Genomic DNA, 21,574 nt, shown 5'->3' with positions numbered 1-21,574 from the left:
ATTGAATGAGAGCAGAGCCCTCTCCACCAAATTGTTAAGGTGTTTAATAGACCGCACTCAACGACAATGAGTAATGGCGACAGTCACGGCAAGGCACGAACTCCCTGCGCGAGCGGCGTTCTTCAAGCAACCAAAGAGGACGACCCACTAGAAGGCGCTGGAGAGGGTAACCCATTACCATGTCCCAAGGCTTCTCTACAATTTACATATATATTGCCGCTTTGTGAGGGCCCCCCTCCAGTGAAGCGAGACCTTAAGCCCTGCTTGTAGTCATGCAGCCCTTACTGTGTCGTCGCAATGCTTAGTGCGATCCGAATACACTGTGTAAAGCATTACAAAACATAACACTGCCGCAGAAAGAAAGCTGCGCCCACGCGACCCAACAACGGCCGGGGCGCCACCTCCTCGGCCGGCGCAGCCGCCGCCGCCGCGCGTGCGCAGCGCGCGGAACAGTATCACCACGTGACTTATGCAACGCGCTCAGACTGCTCAGACACGCCGCCGGACACGACCGTTTTCTGCGTGTGTTGTGCGTCGCCTCCCGATCGGTCAAGTTTTGCAGTCGGTGTTTCGGTTGTTTGAAGTGTGCCCGCGCTGTGTGCTCGTCCTTTACCTTCTGCAAGTGCTGCTTATTACGAAGATGCACTATACTCAAAGGGAGACCTGCAGCTTCATATCGTGGAGCACTCGAACTGAAACGGTATGTACCACTAACACGTTGCTACGGCCAGCGCTTTGTTAACTCCGAGAGCGCGACCTAATGCCGTTAACTAAGCTTTTCTTAACTGGTTGACGATCGGTGAGCATTTGTTAACGTAGCGAGCATATGTGAGTGTATTGTTTCATCGGGATGAAGGCAAAGTTGTGTGACATTAGGCGCGGGCAAGCTTTGCTTTGTTTGGTGTTGAAAGCAGTGTGCGCATGCGCGGCTGTGATTCGGAGGGGGATTTGAACGCAGTTGTGGCGGTGCCCTCCTGTCGGCGGTGGTGTTGGAAGGGGGCCCCGCTCTCGATGAACCACTATTTTGATTTAAGAATAACTGGGTTGTGACGGCGCCTGTTACCTCTAAGCGTCAAGCGTGTCTAAGGCGCGTATGCTTCGGCCTGTTGGTAATCCAAGTGCATTTTTTTTTCGCACAAGAAAAAACAAAACAAGAAAAAAAAAACCAGGACAGAAAGCAACAACGTGGTGTCCGCGTCGTTCTTTTCCGTCCTTGTTCGTTTTGTGCGCTAAAACTACCGTGATGCTCGGGTTGATGCGTGTGGGTCGTTTTAACGCAGCATGTTGCTTCGTTTTAGGTACGCCTCGCGAAGCTCGACTATGTGCTAATATATTCCGTTTCGTTAAATTCGTACCGATGTTTTAATTCATCCGTAACATAGGTTGCCTGATAATGCCGGCACCCGTGCATGGGGAGCCGTTCGTTAAACTTGACTTGTGTTCGAATGAATTTTCATGTCTATGTGTGGCCGAATCGCCTTACCTACCTGAACTGTGCAAGCGCTAGTTCGAGCGTTCGAGCTTAGACGTGCGCAGGGTTCCCCATCAGGGGGTAGGGGAGTAGGAAGGTTAATCGCCGCCCCCCTCCCCCCGCCTTATTAAAAAGTCAAAGTATGGGGGCAGACTTTGCGCCCCCCCCCCTATGTCTGAATTGACCTGGGGGGGGGGCGCACCGCCCCCCCCCTTCGTGCGTACGCCTGAGTGCCCGAGCACCATTTATTATTCTGTTTGTTTCCATTATGTCTAGCTTTCATTATTTTGTTGTGGTTATTAGAGTTACATGCGCCTCGTCTCGTTTTGGCGTTGTAACTTCGGTAAATACTTTTACGTGTACAAACATTAAAAAACGCAGTTTGTACGACCATCTCCAATGATATTATTTGGTAAAAGACAAGCCTAACGATTTAACAGATATTTTAAATTCTCCAATCATCTTCAAGGCTGCAACTTGCAGCCTTGAAGAGAAGTCCTTGTGCATAGTTTTGTTTTATATGCTTTTTATCGATGTGCAGGAATCCTTCATGCCACTAAAGAATGCTCCTTTTTCTTTAAAAATGCGGATGATACTTGTCAAATAGTACTTTCTATTTCCCAAACAAGCTAATTGCACGTAGAAAAGCTGTTAATTCTCTCCAGTTACATATGGGGCATGTTATGAGCTTCATATTGGATGGTACTATCGTGAGCAATATGAGCTCGAACACGCGAGCGCGTGGCGAACAGCCTTGAACCTTACGTCGCTTGATTCGCAGCAGCGGCTGTCGGAAACAAAGTGGAAAGGGCGCCGCGCTTCCACTAGCTGTTGACCCTCCCGCTTCGATATTGTTGATGCGAAAACAGCATCTTAGGGAGTGTCAGTGGCCGCTAGCGGTGATATGAATTCCCATCAATGCGAACAGCCACATCAGACTAGGTAGCTGCTTAGATATCGGCTGTGGCGTAGCCTGCCACGATGCGCAGGCCATGCTTGCGCATCGGTATCTCGGTGGTGTCGGCTGAGGATTTTGCTGCGCCTCATTTATTTATTTTGTTATCATTGCTAGCGGTCATGTAGACGCAATCAGCCTACACCTCGCAGCAGCGCTAGCGAGGCGGGAGTACCAACAGTCAGCGGAACAGCGCCCCCCCTCTCTCCCCTCCAGTTTCGGCAGCGTCATCCACGTATCACCCTATCTCAGTTTTGAGGCTATTTTCCACGTGCTCGCATGTTCGAGCTTATATTACTCACGATAGTACACGGCACAGAAACTGTTATTTATTGAAACAAATAATTGAAGTCTGCGTAGTGCTTTCCAGACAATGATTTTTTAATTTTTTATCATGCAGGGAGAGAGCGTTCCAATAACACGTTGCATTGTGTACGATGGCCCCGATCTTCCCTATGCAAGCAAGCTTTTCCTCCATGTGGAGAAAGAACTGCTCTTCAGTGAGTCCAATGCCGAAGAATGAGTAGCTGCACTCACGGCAGCACATTGGCTGTTAAATATCGGCTGCCATCACAAGGCGTTCAACGTTCTCGTCGCTGTTGAATGGCTCCTTCTTGGCCAGTGGGTAATGACTCCGAAGACACAAGTAGCAAAGCTCCTGAACATTTTCAAGAAAGCCTACAAAATAGGCCTTAGCTTCTGCTTAAAGTATGTCGCCACCTGTGATTAATTAGAGCTTAAGCCATAAAGTTAATTTTCATATGGTAACGAGTAGTTATTTGTTTTACATTATACCGAAACGAATACTATGGCGGTACTAGTATTTCATTTCAATTTCTTGCTCATTTTTTGTGACATTTTAATACAAGCCATTTTGTCTCTGCCGATTTCAACATGTTCTCGGGTCATTCCACTTTGTAGTTATTGGCTTAGTTCTTATATTCAAAGGACTTTGTGGCTTTTTTTTGCAGTAGGTTTAATAATTGATATCTTTTGCTATTGAAACTTTAGCTTAACAAAACTGCCAGTACCTGTCAGTGAAATCAGTGCATCGAGTATTGTTTTAAAATTTATTTTTGAGCTATACTACAAGCTTCAAGTTTTGTCAATATTTTTTAAAAGAAATAAATACTCGTTTTATTCAATTACCAATGATTCTGTTGTCTTTGCTTGGAAAGGGATAATCTTTAAATTTCTCTGAACATGCCCGTGTAGAATTTGATTCTACTGTTGTTATGTAGGTAATGCTTCTGCAGTGCTGTCGTGGTCATAACGTCCCTATTCGCATGCATTTCCTGCATATTACCGCATTCAGCATGCGCTGCAACGTGCGCGTCATGGCCCGATTGTTCACTTTTTTGTGTTGGAGCCACAATCCATTGCATTTGAGAAAGTGGGAAATATTTCATAATTCCAGCAATGTGCACAGTTTTCTACTTCACTCATGTACTTTCCCAGAAAAGAGATAATATGGAGGCCTGCTGTGGAAAACGACATTCTGAGTCCTTATAATGTTGCGTGAGTTGTCACGGAGCATTGATACGCTGCTCGTGTATCAGCTACAGCTGTGTGATGGCAGTGTTTACCCTACTAAGAAAGTCGACAACAGGCACAGTGGTGTGGGCACTGCTGGAATTTTGAAACTTTATCAATCCACTTTCTCGTCAAGGGATTGTACATTTCTGAACTATCTCCTTAACAGGAGAACGATCAGACCGTACCTTGTGTGTTCCAGTTGATTCCAAACACATACACTGATGTTATGCAGCTCATTTAAGATGATGGCACCTTATTTTATCAACTGAATAAGTGCAGGTATAAGAAGTAGCACCAATATTTCCCTTCTTGGGAAGGGCAACTACAGCGGGAAAATTCATTCTGGGGTGCGCCCAAAGGAACCAGGTGTCTGTAGTGCCCCAAGGGGGCTGACAGGGAAGAAGGTTCATTTGTGCTTCTCCCTGTAACTGCTACCTTTTCGAGGGCGGTTTCATCTATTACACCCCACTCGCACGGGTGTAGTTTGTTCTAAGACCCATACTGCACTATAAGGCGGTGTTACAATGAAGCATGTTAAATTGAATTCCTCTTTATGAAGTGGAAATAATGCCTTTGCTTCATATTTTGACACAAACGCCTTGGTCATTCGTGCTGCATGTCATTTGTGCTCCTTGTTTGGCGGCATACGCGATGCCGTTCTGCACACTCGAGAAAGGTCATTGAATACCATAGAATTTGTCTCGGATGTACGAGCTCTGTGTTTATTAAAGCTTGACTTTATTTTGTACTATTGGATAATTGTGTGAACATCTTGCAATATGTGTCAACACATTTTAAGTAATGACTTTGTATTCAGTCACGATTGCACTGTATATGTAAGGGCCATATATGCCGTGCTTCATATGCACCATAAAATCAGTGCTGCTGCCAGGATTTTCCCTCTGTAGCAGGAGCCACTACAATAGGTCATGCGCCCTTGAAAGGACTAGCTAAAGGGTAAGCTTTCTAGCGTTTCAATGGGAGCCAACTGGGAGGGGGGAACCACTCGAATTATGGAAATTTTTGCCTAGTGTTTGGGTGTAATTGTGCATAAACACCCCAACGCCCTTTTTCTCGTTTGGGTGTAATGTGCTTTTACACCCTACACCCTTTTTTTCATTTGGGTGTAATATGCTTTACACCCAGCCACACCCATTGGGTGAAAGTTTGAAATTACACCCATTGTATAGGTGTAATCCTGCTTGGTACACCTATTTTTTGGGGTGTAGGGGTGTGAGTTATAGACACCAAGTTACACCTATACGGGTGTAAAGTGGTTTACAGCGTAGGGGGCGCGAGAGAAGTCGCGGCATCGCAGTTTGTCGCATGACGGGATGCGTAGCCTTCGGCCACTATGCCGAGACCCTGGAAAACAGGTTGGACGGCATACCCAAACCGGTGTTCTTGACGGACGGCATGGTATATGGGGTGTAAGGCTACAGAGCTTGTAGTCGAGAGCGAATACATCTACCCAGCGGTTAGCCGCACTGTCCGCTACTTACTTTTGGTTAATAATTGCTGTTCGCTTTTTTCTATTGTGCCATTGGCAATGTTAAAGAACTGCGCCAGTGTTGCACCATATACATAATTTATTTAATTGTTCTTTAATTTACGCTCTCAGACTGAGGCTCACTACGGTGGAGTAATGCATGGAAGCGTCACACATACTTTTTGCAACGCGCTTGGAAACACTGCATTTATACACGTACCCCCGGTAAAATCTATCCAAGGTTCTTCACTCCTACATGCATAGCTATTGGTCATATGCTCTGGCGTTGCTCCGCGTTAAGCAGCGACAAGGACAACCCTGAAGAGCTGCGGGATGCCCTTCTACGCAGTCTCGCATTAAAATAACAGCTATGGGCAGTCCAACGGGCCCGCGAAGCGCCCGCAAGGCCATGCCTTTCGGTGCCAGCGTGGGTGCGGCACGCTTCGGACTAGGTAACTAGCGCGACGTAAAGGATCTCGATAAAGCTTTATTCCAGCCATCTATTCATTCATAGCTGGAATAATGCAACAGGAAGCGTACCTTTGGTTTGACGTAAGTAGGGAATAGCGTTTTTCATCAGGCAGAGGGGACCGCGGAAGTTCGTTTTCCAAGCTTTGTCAAAATCTTCCATTGAAGCGCTTTCAAGAGATCCTCTAGCGCGAATTGCAGCATTGTTCACCTGTAAAAGAGAAACTCTCCGGCTGCAGCAAGCAATATTATTATCTCTACTTTATAACCGCCACTCTACGCTCCCCACACTAGAGACTACTGGCTATGCACACATGCGTCTGTTCATCTTTGGTTGCACGCTACTTCTTGTCGCTTCTGCCCATGAATCTCAAGTCTGCTTCATTTAAGTTTGTTTTGGTTCATCCGTTTTTCATGGCCACAACAAACATGAGGTGATTGTCGGCATATGAGGATCGTAAAAACAGCGCATACACAACGAACACAAAGGGACGCACAGCGCTTATTTCCAACTGGTGAATTTGCCCCTGAAACACAGACTTTGTAGCAGTGACATAACATGGAGCACAAAATTCCAGCGTGCGCAGAAATTGCGCATTTTTTTGCAAGAAGAAGAAAAGCTGGGGAGGGGCGAAGGATGTAGGGAAGGGTGTTTCAGCTCCACTAGCGTGAAACATGGGGAGCGGCGAAGGATGCAGTGTGCACCGGCGTTTCCCACAGCAAAATCGGTGCTAATGGCAATGCGAGAAAAAAGAAGAGACAGAAGAAGGAGGCCTGACCGAGGTAGTTCGCCACATTGCTTTGAGAGAGATTTCTTTGCGAAGCCTAAAACAGGGCGTGTAGGGAAGGGTGGTCACTAGCTTCGCTAACGTCTTCGGAACACTGCATCGGAATGCAGCTTACCCTGAGGTACTTCTTGTCCATGTTCTTCTTCTTCCCTGCATGCCCGGTTTGAGTTCCAATAAGGTCGTCGACTATTGTTGGGCTAACTGTGGCCCTCTTCATTTTTAGTGGACCGTTGGCGACTAAAGCAAAATCACTTTGCAGATACGTTTGAAGAAGTGGTGCTTGAAATAGATGACCTTACCGCAGAGATCCACGTTTGCGTCACTGGTTTTAGATAAGAAACTTGAGCACCTTGGTAAATTTCTTGGGGGATTCTACACCGCTGCTAAACCAAACGTAATGTCTTAGACACTAACCACGAACGTTTAACTCATAATATGGATAGTATGAACCGGTGGTGAGTAGTGGGATTTACCCAATTTTTGTGGCGCATACCCTTTTATGATGAACCGTGACGACGACATGACACGCCGACAAGCCCAGACCCTAATGTGCTTCGCCCCTAAAATTGAAGGGGTACTTACACAGCGAAACTTGTCTGTCATGCCGGCTTCCATAACCAAACATTCATCTCTTCTAACTTTTGCAGAATCGCTGAACCGAACTGCAAGTATGTTGCAACAGTAACTGTAAATGTTGTGTCGTTATCTTGCGGTAAACTCTACACAGGTCAGACGGACAGGTGCCTCAATACACAGGTCAGACGGACAAGGTGCCTGAGCACAAGTGCGCTGTAGAAAAATAAAAGCAACGCAATTTAGCTCATCACTGTGGGTGCGTTACCATGTTTTCTTTGTCATTTTCCGTCTCCAGAAGCCGGTTACACGTGAGATAATTAAAACTGACACGATACACAAACATAGTGATCATTGTGTAAACATCCCTTCGATGTTCCTTCATGACAAAGAAAGTGGATTTCTGCGCTTGCTGTAAATCTGTGTTCCTTGTGATGCCAGTGCTATAGTTATTGTTTTCAGTGAACAATAGTATTAACTTTATATTTCCCAGGTATTCCTGGGAAATCTAAAGCAGTTGGTAGTGAGCGCTTGTATGTCTCTTTCGGTTCGTCCGTTGTGTAAGCTCTGCTTTCACAATAATGAACAACCAACCAGCCCCTATTACCGCCCTCGTGAGGCCATGTCAGGTTTAAAAAAATTGCATGCGGCAGACATCGAGATTTTACTCATCGAACTAGCTGAAACTACATATAGGTAGCTAGTTGATAAGGATTCACCATGAAAAACAAAAAGCGTGCAAACACCGACACACACTAAGGAAGCTGCACAAACAATTATAAGGTCCGGCAACTTAACCTTCTCAAAAAAATAAAACAATATAAACAGCTTTCGTGCTTTCTTCTTCTCTTCCTTTCCCTATTTAAAATATGTCCATCGTCCTTCACCCTAATCCACCGTAATGATGGAATGTCTTTTACCGTCACGGTGGACACCATAGCGGACATGGTGAAGGCATGGTGGGTGATATTTTCTCCCCTTCCGAGCAAGTGAGGAACCCTTACCTCTGCCTCCAATTGACTACCCTTAAATGGGACTGAAATGAACAGGTAATCACATCAATAGGTGTACACGGCACGCGTTCCTCCGGCCCAGAGAAGACTGTTACCGTGTGCTGCAGTTACTGTGAACGACTGCTTTCGGTTTCGCATTTGCCCAGCCGGTTAGGGGGACGGCTTTAATCAGTGAGGCACGCAACACCACTCACCTCGTCTCCGCCATGTCCACTACAATATCCACCATTAGGTTATAAAATGTTACATAATAATGGTGGATTACGATAACAGCTGACGGACAAACATCGAATTGGGCTGTGTGCGTGTTTGCAGGAATTATCTTCGTCTATGAGGAGCGCCTAAATCGATGGCTCGATGACGCTGACTGCTTGCGCATCAAATGCAAATGCCTATTCGAAATACGCCTCCATAAGGTAAGCTCTGCCTTGCTACATTGCGAAACGTTCTGAAAGTTTTAAAGTGCAGCCGGTGAGATAACGAGGTGTATTTACCTGAAACAAATTTTCAAAGTACTTTGTGCAATCTTATGAGAATAACGTGCCACAAAATGTATTCGTCTTGCTTTGTTTTTTCGTTCTGTGATAACAACACAGTTGAGCAGAGGAAGGATCACAGTATTACGCAAAAAGAAAATATCTCAGCATTAAATTTACAACTGGGAAATGGAAGCCTAATTTCTGTCGTAATGATCTGGCAGTCTTCTTTCCGTCGTAATGATCTAGCAATGGTCATTCAAAAGAACACGTTGTTGTGCTAGTGGTTCATTTTACTAGACTATAAAAAACTATGCTCGTATAGCACGACAAATTAAGGAGGGAGAGGTCAAATGGTATGCAGTTTGAAGTGGAATATTTGAATTTCTTTATCGGGTCCACTGTGGCTGTGTTCATCATTACATTGGAGGTGACATGTTTTGGCATCTTAATAAAATAACTGATGTTGAGAAACACTCAATTCCAGCACCTGAACCACAATGATGCATAGAATACTTTGATTACTTATTTATTTATTATTCATTTATTTACAAAGTACCTAAACCGCCGTAGAAATATTACGTAGAGGTGGAACAAAAGCATAACCGCTAAAAAAAAAGAACGCGTCGGGCATATATTACAAACATATACAGAGATCGCTGTAACATTATGAAAAGAGAACATAGGTATAGTTCAACAAATACATTTTGAAAACGTGTAAGAGATTAACACAGTTACTATTTGATACCCTGAATGAATCGCTTATTTTGCTTATGAATTTCATATGTTGATGAAGAAATTATTTATAAACTTTCGTAAGGGCTGATGCTTACTTTTGCCTTAGTGATTGCAATTTGCGTACTTATTTTTGGGTCTAGATATGAAGACAACGCACAGTTTGTGGTGAGATTTATGAACCGTTTATGGAGCAGTGACTCACTAGGATGTCGATTTTTCCAAAGTGATTCATTGTCTTCTGCACAACATTGGCGCAGTCCTTTTCCACCGCCATGTCTCCGGGTACAACAAGCACCTGCAAAGCACGATGAAGCAAAACGATGAAGTATATAGGAAGAATGCCGCTGTAGCTGAACTAAATTGTGGAGGGTTTTGAGAGACTTTTGACATAGTGAAGGTCGTAAAAAGGACAAGATTGATTGCTGTATAAGAAAACAATATAAACGAGGGATAGGTTGTCGTTAACATTTAGCTGGGCACTCCTCGCTCTCTTCCAATTGTTTTATTGCGATAGCAATTATATGGACACTCTCAGCGCGTTTTTGCCGTCGGCCCCATGTCTCGAATATGTATACGTATGTGTATATATAAAAAAAAGGCACAAAGAAAAAAATTCCGAAGCCCGACCGTGTATTCGAAAGACCGACCCCTATCTCCCCAGCGCGCTGCGTTAGACAACTCAACCACTCGTCATGCATGCGCCGGCGAAATAACGGCGAGCTATTTATATACACCATTTACCGCTGGTGGTACGCAGAACTCGGAGGAGCTTGAGCGTCTTGTCTATCACGCAACGATCCTACATTTTCCTTCAATATGAAAACTGCCCTTGAGACGCGAGCGACAAAGTGACACCTTTCGGTACCCACTCGTGATGTGGAACGAAAAAAAAAAACTACGGGCACACCTTGCGTCAGACGCCGCCGTGTACAGGAAACGCAGTGGGGTCACTCCACGCGCCGCAGTTTAAAAGAATAAGAAATATCTAAGAGCGTCTGATACCAATTATTTAAGAATTTTCTTTTAGAACTACCCGGTTCTTGGGCAGTCCCCCAGCGTGGGTGTGTGCCACAGTTTAGAGGGTCGACTCTACTCTACTCTATTCTCCATTGTCGACACTTGCAGCGCGTTGCTCAAGCACGAAGACATAAAAACTGTGTCACTTGTTAGTCCACACTTGTCCTGTGCATGCCTGTGCGTGCTTTTCGGGCGTACTTCTTTGTGCTTTAGCGTCGCGCTGCAAGTATCAAGCTGCTTGTTTTTCTTCGTGTCACATTCCAATTTCTTGCTATCGCATTCATTGCTTGCTCCCCTGCAGCGAAACTGCGACTCCTTAACATACGGAATATTTCGTGTACCGAATAAGCAAATAACCACCACATATATATTTGCTTATTCGGTACACGAAATATGACGTATGGTAAAAAGTTAGTATAGTAATATATATATATATATATATATATATATATATATATATATATATATATATATATATATATATATATATATATATATAAGGGTATAAGGGTAACTGACTGGATTCCAAGAGATGCCAAACGCGTGAGGCGGAGACAGAAAAATAGGTGGGTAGATGAGATCAAGAAGTTCGTAGGTATAACGTGGCAGCAGAAAGCACAGGACAGGGTTGATTGGCGGAGCATGGGAGAGGCCTTTGCCCTGCAGTGAGCGTAGACAGGCTGATGATGATTAATATATATATATATATATATATATATATATATATATGAACACTAGAAGAATAAGCTCTAAAGATTGGCGAGATCAAAAAGGAGAACACTCAAAATGCTTGCGTTACTAACAACTGTTTATTTTCGTCCCACCGAGTTTAAACACATACAATCATGTGATGCGTGTGCGCAACCTCACATAAGAAACATAAATAAAAAAATTATAAAAGAAAAAGCAATATGCGACATATATATATATATATCACATATTTTTTATTGTATTATGCTTTATTCATTATTTATTTTTTCCCTCTGTTTACATTGCGAGGTTGCGATACATATATATATAGTTTAACATCACTGCATCAAACTTCAAGGGAGCCCAGGAGAAAGTTCGTTAAAGTGAAAGTTCGCTTAACTGAAATAACTATATTGCAGCTTGTTATCAGGAGCTCAAGGAAACAGTTGTTGAAATGAAATTTGAACCAGTTTAATTTGCAATGCGCGGTGCTTAACTGAAAGCGATTTTCTGCTTATCAAAGCATGTTTCGAAGAATGCAGCAATCATTTTTTTTTTATTTATTATTTTATTTATTTATCAATACTGTGGGCCGAAAGCCGTTACAGGGTGGTTGCGTTACAAGATATGATAAAAAAAGGCAAGAAAAGAAAATGTAGTCGCGCTCGAGGACAGACTCAAGGTACAGTACACGCAAAAGGCACAATGCAGTAGTACACGTAATACAATGATAGAATAGGTACAATGCAAGCAAGAAGAGCTGTAGAAACTATTAAATCCTGGTACCATCAAATCTGCCGTGGTCGCTGGATGGATCAGTTCTTATACAACAAAAAACGAGTTTTCTTTAGGTCAACTGAATCCGCAAGGTAAAAGCTATGTGTCTACAGTCGCAGTGAAAAGTTTAGTGATCCCGGTTTCAAACTTGCTTACATTGTCTACTGTCAGTATTTCATGTGGCAGTGAGTTCTACTCCTCTATTGTTCGGGGGAAAAACGAATATTTATGTACATCTATTTGTGCTGGATTTGGTAGAATATGTTCTTGGGTGGCTGCTTCTGACTGTTCAGGACACTCGCTGTTTTATATATTTTTGGGCATTGAAGTTAAACCAGTTACGATGAATCAGATACAGAATTTTCAATCTAGCTATCCTCCGGCGTTGCGTAAGTAAAGGCAACTTTAATTTGTTAATCATCTCAGTTACGGAATCAGTTGATCGGTATTTTGATAAGATGAATCTTGCGGCTCTTTGGATTTTTTCAATTCTTTCTATCAGGTTGTTTTTAAAGGGGTCCCAGACGACGCTCGCGTACTCTAATGTAGGACGGAACAAACGTTAAGTACGCAGTTAATATACTTTGTTCTTGAGCAAGTTTTAACTTTCGCCTCAAGTGCGAGAGCTTTTTTTCAGCCGAGGATCATATGTTGTCTATGTGCGTTTTCCAGTTTAGATCATTCGATATGGTAAGTCCGAGGTACTTAAAATGGTTTACACGGCTTAGAGCCTTGCCATCCATCTCGTATTCGAAGGAGTGTATATTTTTAATTTTATTGGTTATCGTTATATACATAGTCCTACTGTGGTTTATTTTCATTTTCCACGTATCGCACCAGTCACTAATAAAGGAAAGATGATGATTCTTAAGGGCTCGTTTTCTTTGTTAGACACAATATTAATGAGAACTAACAGACAATAACGCCAAGGAAAGTATAAGGGGGGTGTTATGTGTAGTATTTAGAATATAAATGTGAAGAAAGTAAAGTGGACGAAAAGATAACCTGCCGCCGGCAGGGACCGAACCTGCGACCTTCGAATAACGCGTCCGATGCTCTACCACTGAGCTACGGCGGCGGTCATCCTCCCGGCCACATTATGGGGTATATATGTGCATTTAAACCTTGGAGTGTTAGTCAGCGCCAATCGCAGCCGTGGCGGCGAGTGTGGAACACTCTTTTTCTGCCTTTCTGGCGTCACGTAGCACGTGATCTTTTTACGAGCTGGCAGCTGACCAATAATCCCTCGCATACTACCTGAAGGCATCAAGTCTGCCAGAACGGGACCCTTGCTATGAATGAAGGAAAGATGATGATTCTTAAGGGCTCGTTTTCTTTGTTAGACACAATATTAATGAGAACTAACAGACAATAACGCCAAGGAAAGTATAGGGGGTGTTATGTGTAGTATTTAGAATAGAAATGTGAAGAAAGTAAAGTGGACGAAAAGATAACCTGCCGCCGGCAGGGACCGAACCTGCGACCTTCGAATAACGCGTCCGATGCTCTACCACTGAGCTACGGACGCGTTATACTTTCCTTGGCGTTATTGTCTGTTAGTTCTCATTAATATTGTGTCTACCAGTCACTAATAATTTTTAATGCAGAATTTAAAGAGATTTGGTCACTGCGGCTGGTTACAGCGGTGAAAATCGAACCTTAATATTGGGGTTAATCTGGTGAGCAATGTCATTTATATAACTGAGAAAAATGACAAGGCCTACCACCGATCCCTGGGGGACTCTTGACGTTACAGGCAACAGTCGGAATTTCGCGTCATTTACCTGTACAAACTGCGTTCTTACTAAATATGATTTAATCCATTTGATTATGTTGGTGTTCACACCAAGACTGAACAATTTGTCAAGAAGTTGAAGGTGCGGAACGCGGTCAAACGCTTTCTAGGCAGACAACATCTAATTGACCTTTCTCGTTTAATACGCTAGAAAAATCATGTATAGTTTCAATGAGCTGTGTAACTGTAGACAGTTTTTGCCTGAAACCATGTTGGTTCGGAAAAAAATATTAGCATTTTCAAAGTAATAAAACAAGCTTTTTGATATCACACGTTCCATAATTTTGCACCATGTGGATGTAATTGAAATAGGTCTATAATTTCCAATGGTGTGTCTGTCACCGGATTTATGAACAATAATAATTCTGGCAGTCAACCAAACAGATGGTAGTTTGTGCTGGTCTAGTGACGCCTTAAAAATGATACAGAGATACTTAGTTACCCATTCCGCATATCGTTTTAAAAATTCATTTGGGATACCATCAGGACCAGACGATGTTTTAGTGTCAAGGTTAAGCAGTAATACCAGTATTCCCTCTGTAAAAACAATGTCGGACATATGCAACATACCATCGGTGCGAGTCTCAGCAATATCAGTGGACATTGGCTCCAGTGGGACGAACACAGAATGAAAGTATTCATTGTATTTTTCAGCAATTTCGGTACTACCGTTAATAATATTGCCGTCGACACTCACATACTGTATCTGTTCACGCGAAGGGGCATGTTGACGCCAGAAACGTTGCGGTGAATGTCTCATAAAATTAGGTAATGTCTGCGAATAAAAGTGATCTTTCGCAGTCTCGATCATATGCTTAAGTGTTCGGGAAAGCTGCGAAATCTCCGTTTTGTTTTTTTCTTTGTTTCGACTTTTGCGTCTTATTTTACGTTTAAGCTGAAATATTTTGCGGTTAATCCAAGGATTGCGCTTTTTTACTGCCTTGGTTCATTTTGGCACGTACTCGTCCAGACAGCTATTTACCACGTTATTATATCTGTTCCACAAAATGTTGACGTCAGTCGCCCCATCGAAAGAATACAATGACAACTCAAGACAGTCCAAAATGCTAACATCATCTGCATTACTATAGTCTCTTATACAGATGGTAGACTTCTTTGAATCCTTCATGGATAGTGCTTCCTTAACAGAAAGCAAAACCAATTTATGATCTGACAATCCGTCTTTGACAGAAACACTGCATTCTGCTACATTACTTGAAATGAGTACAAGGTCAAGTAACGATTCTGAGGTCGGTGAAATCCCAGTGTTATCCCGAACAATTTGCGTGAGGTCGTAACTGAAAGACAGGTTCAACAAGGCTTCACAATGTGCAACATCGGTTGAACCCACTGTAAGATCAGCGCAATCTATTCCTGGTAAGTTGAAATCTCCCGCAATAATGACACGGGTGCTAGGACGAACATTATTGCACATGTAATCCTGCAGACTTTTTAAAAATGAAATGGGAGCGTTTGAACGTCGATAGACAGCTCCGATAACAAAGGAAACACCAAGAAACACCGTTTTGCACCCAACGCTTTCGGTGTTGGGACAGTTATCCATAACAATCAGTTGAATGTCTGCTGTTGCTGTACTTGCACACTTACGACTGCAGTGGTCATGAATTGAGTCACTGTGTCGAAGCTCTGATGAACCTTCCCTGGCACAACACTCTGCTGGGTAGCGAAGGACTTCACTTTTTCCAAGCACATCAGTGAGTCTTCAGCTGAAATTCTTGGTGATTCCTCTACTAGTGTTACTTCTTCATCCCCCTTATCTTCTTTCTTAGATAGGACGCTCGTAAAGTTCGCACAACTGAAAAGTTCGTTAAAGTGGTATTTTACTGCATATATATATATATATATATATATATATATATATATATATATATATATACATCTTTCGGCGCTGGCGGTCGTAAACTGACGACACCGCACAAAATTTCTCCTAGCACCTCCGAAATGAAATCAACATAGCTAATTCTTGGTAGGGTATTTCTTCAACGATCCCCACTGCTATCCACACCACCATTGTGACATTTTCGCGGAGTTGGGAGCCGCAGTTAAGTTTGACCGAAGTCATGAGTGCCGCCGAGGCGGGCAAGCTGAGCCGTGTAGGCGCCGTATTCGGGACGTTGTTCTGAAGTTGTTGCAAGGACTTTCACACCTCCAGATACGGCGTTAGTTCACATTTTGTGTACACTAGTGAGTGCCAGAAATAAAGAAGCCATTTTCCTCATTTCATGGCCACTGAGCCCTGATGATCTAGTTTGACGTAATGCCTGTAAATCCATAAATACTTACACCAATGGCTCAATTTTTTTATTTGTGGTCTTCTGAGGTCTCAACTATTAGGAAAAGGCATACTAAAACAGTCTCCGACAAATATAAAAAAATTGTGGCTGATAGGAATATATATATATATGGGGAATGAAGAAAGAAACTACGACTTTCGTTTATTCGGCACGGTATCTGGTGGACCACACTTTGTCAAAGTCTGGTCCACCAGACGAAACGTTAGTGAAAATATACAGTGCCGAAACAACGAAAGTCGTAGTTTCTTCATTCCTTATTCTATCGGGGTCCGCGTGATTCTTTTCCCATATATATATATATATATATATATATATATATATATATATATATATATATATATATATATATATATATATATATATATATATGTATGTATAACGTCTGTCTTTGTTCTTGCCTTTGTCGTTCTTGCGCAGCACGCCACCTGTCTTTAGGTAGCTCGTCAGCAAATGACGAGCTACCTAAAGGATGCATCCTTTTGAGTTAGCGAAGCACCAGGCTGCGCAGTATTTCAGCTCCTTCAGGTGGTCACAAATCGAGGAAAGAGGGAACGTCGCTCAGCAAAAGACACATACGTGGGCGACACAGGTGCGAGATTTCAATGACAATGAGTAGTTTACAGTTGTGCAATTCGTTTAGAGGGCCAGTAAACAACCCCGCTGTCCGAAATGTGTGATGAAGCGATAACTGCGCACTTGTACGATGTGAGTAAGCGCAATTTTGCGAATAAGCACAGTAATAAGTAAGTTACAGCGTATACAACTACCCGCTTCGGTTGGTTTCGGTTTCTCGCTCGGCATTCCCATCCTTTTCGGCAGCCTAGAGAGACAGGCGTAGCCCACTGTGGTGACTATGCCAACTTCGGCAGCGTAACATGATGTCAGGGATTACGTCAGCGATTACGCCATCGGCAACCAGCCAACGATCGAGAAGGCTTCCTCCACGTGTCGCTCGTGTCAGAGCGGCGCGGTGAAGAAGAGCGGTAAATGCCCGGCCAAAACCGCATCACCGCAGGGCCAAGGCGCTGTTTCGTAGTGCAGCGGAGCAATCGACGAAGTCGGTACAACGTAATGTTGCCCACCGGCAAGACTACGTCACTTCGTGTGCGCGGAGGAAAGGACAGGCGCTGAAGAGGGGCGCGGTAATTGTTTTTCGATATGGAGCGTCTGCGCGAAAATCATGACATGCAGGTTATGTATGTCATGATTTACATGCTGCGCTCATTGTGCATTCCCGGCCGTTTCGCTAGCTTAGTATACACCAAAATTGGTATTGCGCGACGCCACTGTATGACGAACGTAAATGAAAGGTGGTAACATGACAATCATGACATGCATGAAATGTACGAGATGATCTACATGCCATGCTCATGGCGCAGTCATGGCCGTTTCCCTAGATTGATATGCACCAAAATTGGTATTGCGCGATGTGACTGTATGAAGAACATGAATAATAGGTGGTAACATGAAAACTATGACATGCATGTCATATATGTCATGACTTACATGCCACGCTCATGGTGCATTCGCGGCCATTTCGCTCCTTTGATATACACCAAAATTGGTATTGCGCGATGTGACTGTATGACGAACATAAATGGGAGGTCTTAACATGCGAATCATGTTATGCATGTCATGCACGGTATGATTTACATGCCACTGTCATGGTGCGCTTCCGGCCGTTTTCTTAACGTGATATATACCAAAATTGGTATGGCATGACACGAGTGCGTGATGAACATAAACGACAGGTCATGCATTTATATACCAGAATATGCGTTTCATTGGCATGGTGTACACTAGACTGTGCATGCATGCGTGCATGGCAAGCATGTGATATATGGTGGACTAGATTCCATGGCATGAATGATTTCATTTGGCTCAAGGGCAAACAAGGCGACGTATGCAGCTCTTTGCTGGCTGCTTCGCATTACATCGATTCGCACAGTGCGTGGGATCTGCCGAATTTTTTTTCTCCTTTTCAAAGCCCTCTGAAGATCCCTTGATGGTGGCCCTGTAGTGCACAACAATAAACTGGGAATTGCGGGTTGCGGATAGCCTTGTATTACGCCTCACACTTAACAGACTATCGTTCAGAGTATATCCTGCCTCAAAGGGTCGACAGCGATTGGAAAATCTCTTTGGTTACTTGAGCACTTAAATAGCCACTTTTCTGTATTTCCGTGTTTATAAGTAAACTCTCGGCTATGCGATCTTTCCAAATAATCATTGTACACTTTTTAAAGAACAACAATAATCTTATTTTCATAATCCACCTGCTTTACTTTCTTTACCTAACGGCTACTGTCACAAGTCGCAGTTTTGCTAAGATCAACAAAAGTTCATATTTGCATTGCTGAGAACTGGTGTCCACTGTTGCTATTGCTTCGTTTCGCCACCTGCTTCCACAAACCTTAGTTTGGGGGCCAAAAAGTACTTGCCTTGTCTCGAGGAAGGCCCAATGCGCAGCAAGCCTCTGCTGCCTTTTCTAAATTATCTGCGTTCCGCGCAAACAGAGTGAGCCAGCAACCGAGGGAGGCAAAATGCTTTGCCGTGCTTTCGCCAATGCCTGCCGAGGCACCTATGGGACGTAAAGAGAGAGCATACTGTGAAACAGCAAAATGCCGGACAGAACTCCAAACAGCAAGGCGGCTGTGAGAGATACACACAAGCACGAGAAGATTCTCATCATCTGTCGGGCGTTGTCGTCTAAGTATCTTTTTGGTGGAAGCTGCGCTTAGATAACGCTACAGTGCGTTTATAATCAAGTCAATAATTAATACGTATGCATCAACGGGGATCTGAACAGGTAATGAGCCCGACAACCACAAAAAAATTCAAATGGTACACTTCGTTAATTACTGACTGCCACACTAACGATCAAGATAGTTATAATTGTTTGTGAACACAGACATAAGACTGCGATTACTGCAATGTCCACCCGCTTTTTCAGTTCTGTTTGCGAGATCAATGGCTACTGATAGGTTTTGTGGCAATGCGCAACATTTTTAAAACGTCTGACCAGACCCTGACTTGTGCAGTAAAGGGTGTCAAGGAATGTCTTGCTTGCTTTGGTTCTAAAATCATAGGTCAGTAATTCCTTATATACAAGTCATTATGAGAACATACCAATTATGATGGCCACTTTTCCTTTTAAGTCAGGCATGGTGTGGTCAAGTGCACGTCAGTCGTTGATGCGTTTTAGTTATGTGTCCACTGAGCAGTGCGCATTTACTAAGTGAGTAGAGGTATTTGTGGCGACTGCTGTTATATAAAGTGCTAAGGTGCAGCCCTATCCTCTTAGCCAGCGCGTTGCACTGTTGGAAATGGATCTCCGCGGGTTGTTACCTTTCGCCTTTCGTTTACGAGTCAGCCGGCATCGCAGATGTTTGAAATATAAAAGCTACGCAAAAGTTTATGGACGATAGGATGGTGGTGACTGTAGGCACGGTAACATTTAATCGATTTTGGCTCTAGGCGCACATGCGGTTTTGTAGGCTCAGGTTTTATTTTTACAACAGTGCTCTACATCCTGCCGTATGCGGCATGCGAACTTTATTGTGCTTGTGTTGAAACAAAACTCAAAAACTCGAAAAACATGGTGAGGTTGATGTACAAATTGCTCAAAGGACTATTACAGCAATAATATAAATGCTGTAAATAAATAAAGAAATCCAGCCAGCTCCAGTTCGCGAACACTGTCGAAACAGCGAATCTTATGCCCGTCCTTCGTCAGGCTATATTGTGCCTCTGTGTCTCAAGTCTTCCGTTCGTTGGGTCTTAGCTCCGGCCTCTCTTGCGCGAATATCGCGGTTGGCTCGGCGACAAGCCAATCACGATGCATTCGCCGTTGGCAGCAACTCTTACCTCACTGCCTATAAGCCTTCGCTGTGAAAGTTTTGTGTCCGAAGTTTTGCCAATTGATGTAAAAACCTCTAAGTGAGGTATAAGACAAGCACTGCTGCTTTGGTTGGAACGAGGTGTTCCTTCGAACTGAAATCTGCCTCCGGCTGCTCACACATATGGTTGCAACTCGCCACTAGCACTTGGAGCGAGTGATTCGGCTTCAGAGAGTAGTCGTTGAGACATACATTGTACGTTTCCCTTCTCAAGGGCGGTCTCTGGCGCCACACTTTAACCTTAGACATGGCCGTGCCTTCTTGGTTGCAGCCATTACTATATCCCTCATCATCTGACAGTTGCTGTCAGGATATCCCCCCCCCCCCCGGCTGCCAGATACTACTGTACGAAGATAACACGAGTAAGGACTGCTTTGTAACAGATGCTATTTATTTATCTGCGAACCACGTTTTCGTTGTTCGCCCTGGTTAATTCACACACAGCTTTCGAGCGCTATATTTTTCTCGTGTGGTCCGCTGGTAAGATAAATGGCTTGAAGAGGAGGAAGACGCTACGGATCTCCTCAAGGTGCAGATGGGAGTCTTCAAATTTATCGCCGCTCAGTAAAATATATCCCACGTTGTACCGTGACGCTTGTCCGTGGTGCAGCGGTTTGCCAACCTTATATCACATCTCTTGGGAGTGTGACCGAAAGCCAGCGAACCTAAACTCATTTTTAGGCAACAACATTGTAGGAAGTTCGGAGCAGTGGGAGGCACAACTTGCCAGCTCGGACCCAGAACTGGAATTAGCGCTTCTGGGTCAAGTTAGGCGAGCGGCGCGAGCCAGTGGGGCCCTGGACTTGGGGCCCCAACCAACATGCTCCTGGGTACCCCCTTTTCTACCCATTCCCTGAAAATAAAGTTTTCTTCTTTTCGCGCGCAGCTTTCCACTGAGGCTATTCTGTGAGATTCCAAATTTCATCAAAACATGCCCGTCAATTTCTCACTCCGATCTCTTATTTCGTTTTACATTTTGTAAATGCTAGAGAACTGTGAAGAATATATAATGAAAACCGAATTCTATCCCACCTTCACGTTCCGTTCACTGTGACACTCAATGTTGAACATTTTTAACAGCTTTCACATTAAAATGCGTGCCGTTTTGATTGCATTATGAACCCCACTGTGCTGACCCCCGTCGCATGAGCCTTGGTCTGACAAACTAGTTTTTCGGCGTGTTATCGCATCGCACGTTTGCAGATCGGAACCGACTTCCATCTGGTGTACATACAATAGACATCGTTTCTGATGATGCAGTAGATATCGTAGCTTCTTCGCTATGTTTTCCAGACTTTGTTAGCTCTGTCACATAGAGTACACTACTGCTCGGAAGGGTAATTTTATGTAATTGTGTAAACGTGGAAACGTAGTCTGCGTTAGAGCAAGCAAAAAAATCTTGCGCGGAACATTGTCTTTCGGTCACAGCATTTTATGGTCACGATATACCTAATCTTGCATTACTCGCCCGCATAACGTTTCGTGTCCTGGAAATATAAAAAAATACGTGACAAACAAATAACTACGTTACTTGCGTGAAGTTCAACGTGGTAGCTACACCATGCTTAATGCGG

At 43.7% G+C, this 21,574-nt stretch overlaps 1 protein-coding gene across 1 annotated transcript in view; it reads right to left on the bottom strand.

Annotated features, from left to right (window-relative positions):
* LOC119391700 (uncharacterized) overlaps window positions 1-19,267 on the bottom strand; it is a 55,111-nt gene extending 35,844 nt beyond the window's left edge. Inside the window, exons 1-3 of the mRNA XM_037659359.1 lie at window positions 19,231-19,267; window positions 18,543-18,682; window positions 9,710-9,802 (exon numbers count right to left, since the gene is read on the bottom strand). Coding sequence (XP_037515287.1) covers window positions 9,710-9,802; window positions 18,543-18,682; window positions 19,231-19,267 — 270 coding nt within the window. The remainder of the gene's footprint in view (window positions 1-9,709; window positions 9,803-18,542; window positions 18,683-19,230) is intronic.
* Window positions 19,268-21,574: the final 2,307 nt, after the last annotated feature.

This window comes from Rhipicephalus sanguineus, chromosome 4, assembly GCF_013339695.2.
Source record: "Rhipicephalus sanguineus isolate Rsan-2018 chromosome 4, BIME_Rsan_1.4, whole genome shotgun sequence".
Classification (NCBI taxonomy): Eukaryota; Metazoa; Arthropoda; class Arachnida; order Ixodida; family Ixodidae; genus Rhipicephalus; species Rhipicephalus sanguineus.
The sequence above is the reverse complement of the archived record's forward strand: the minus strand, read 5'-3'. Positions and strand labels throughout refer to the sequence as shown.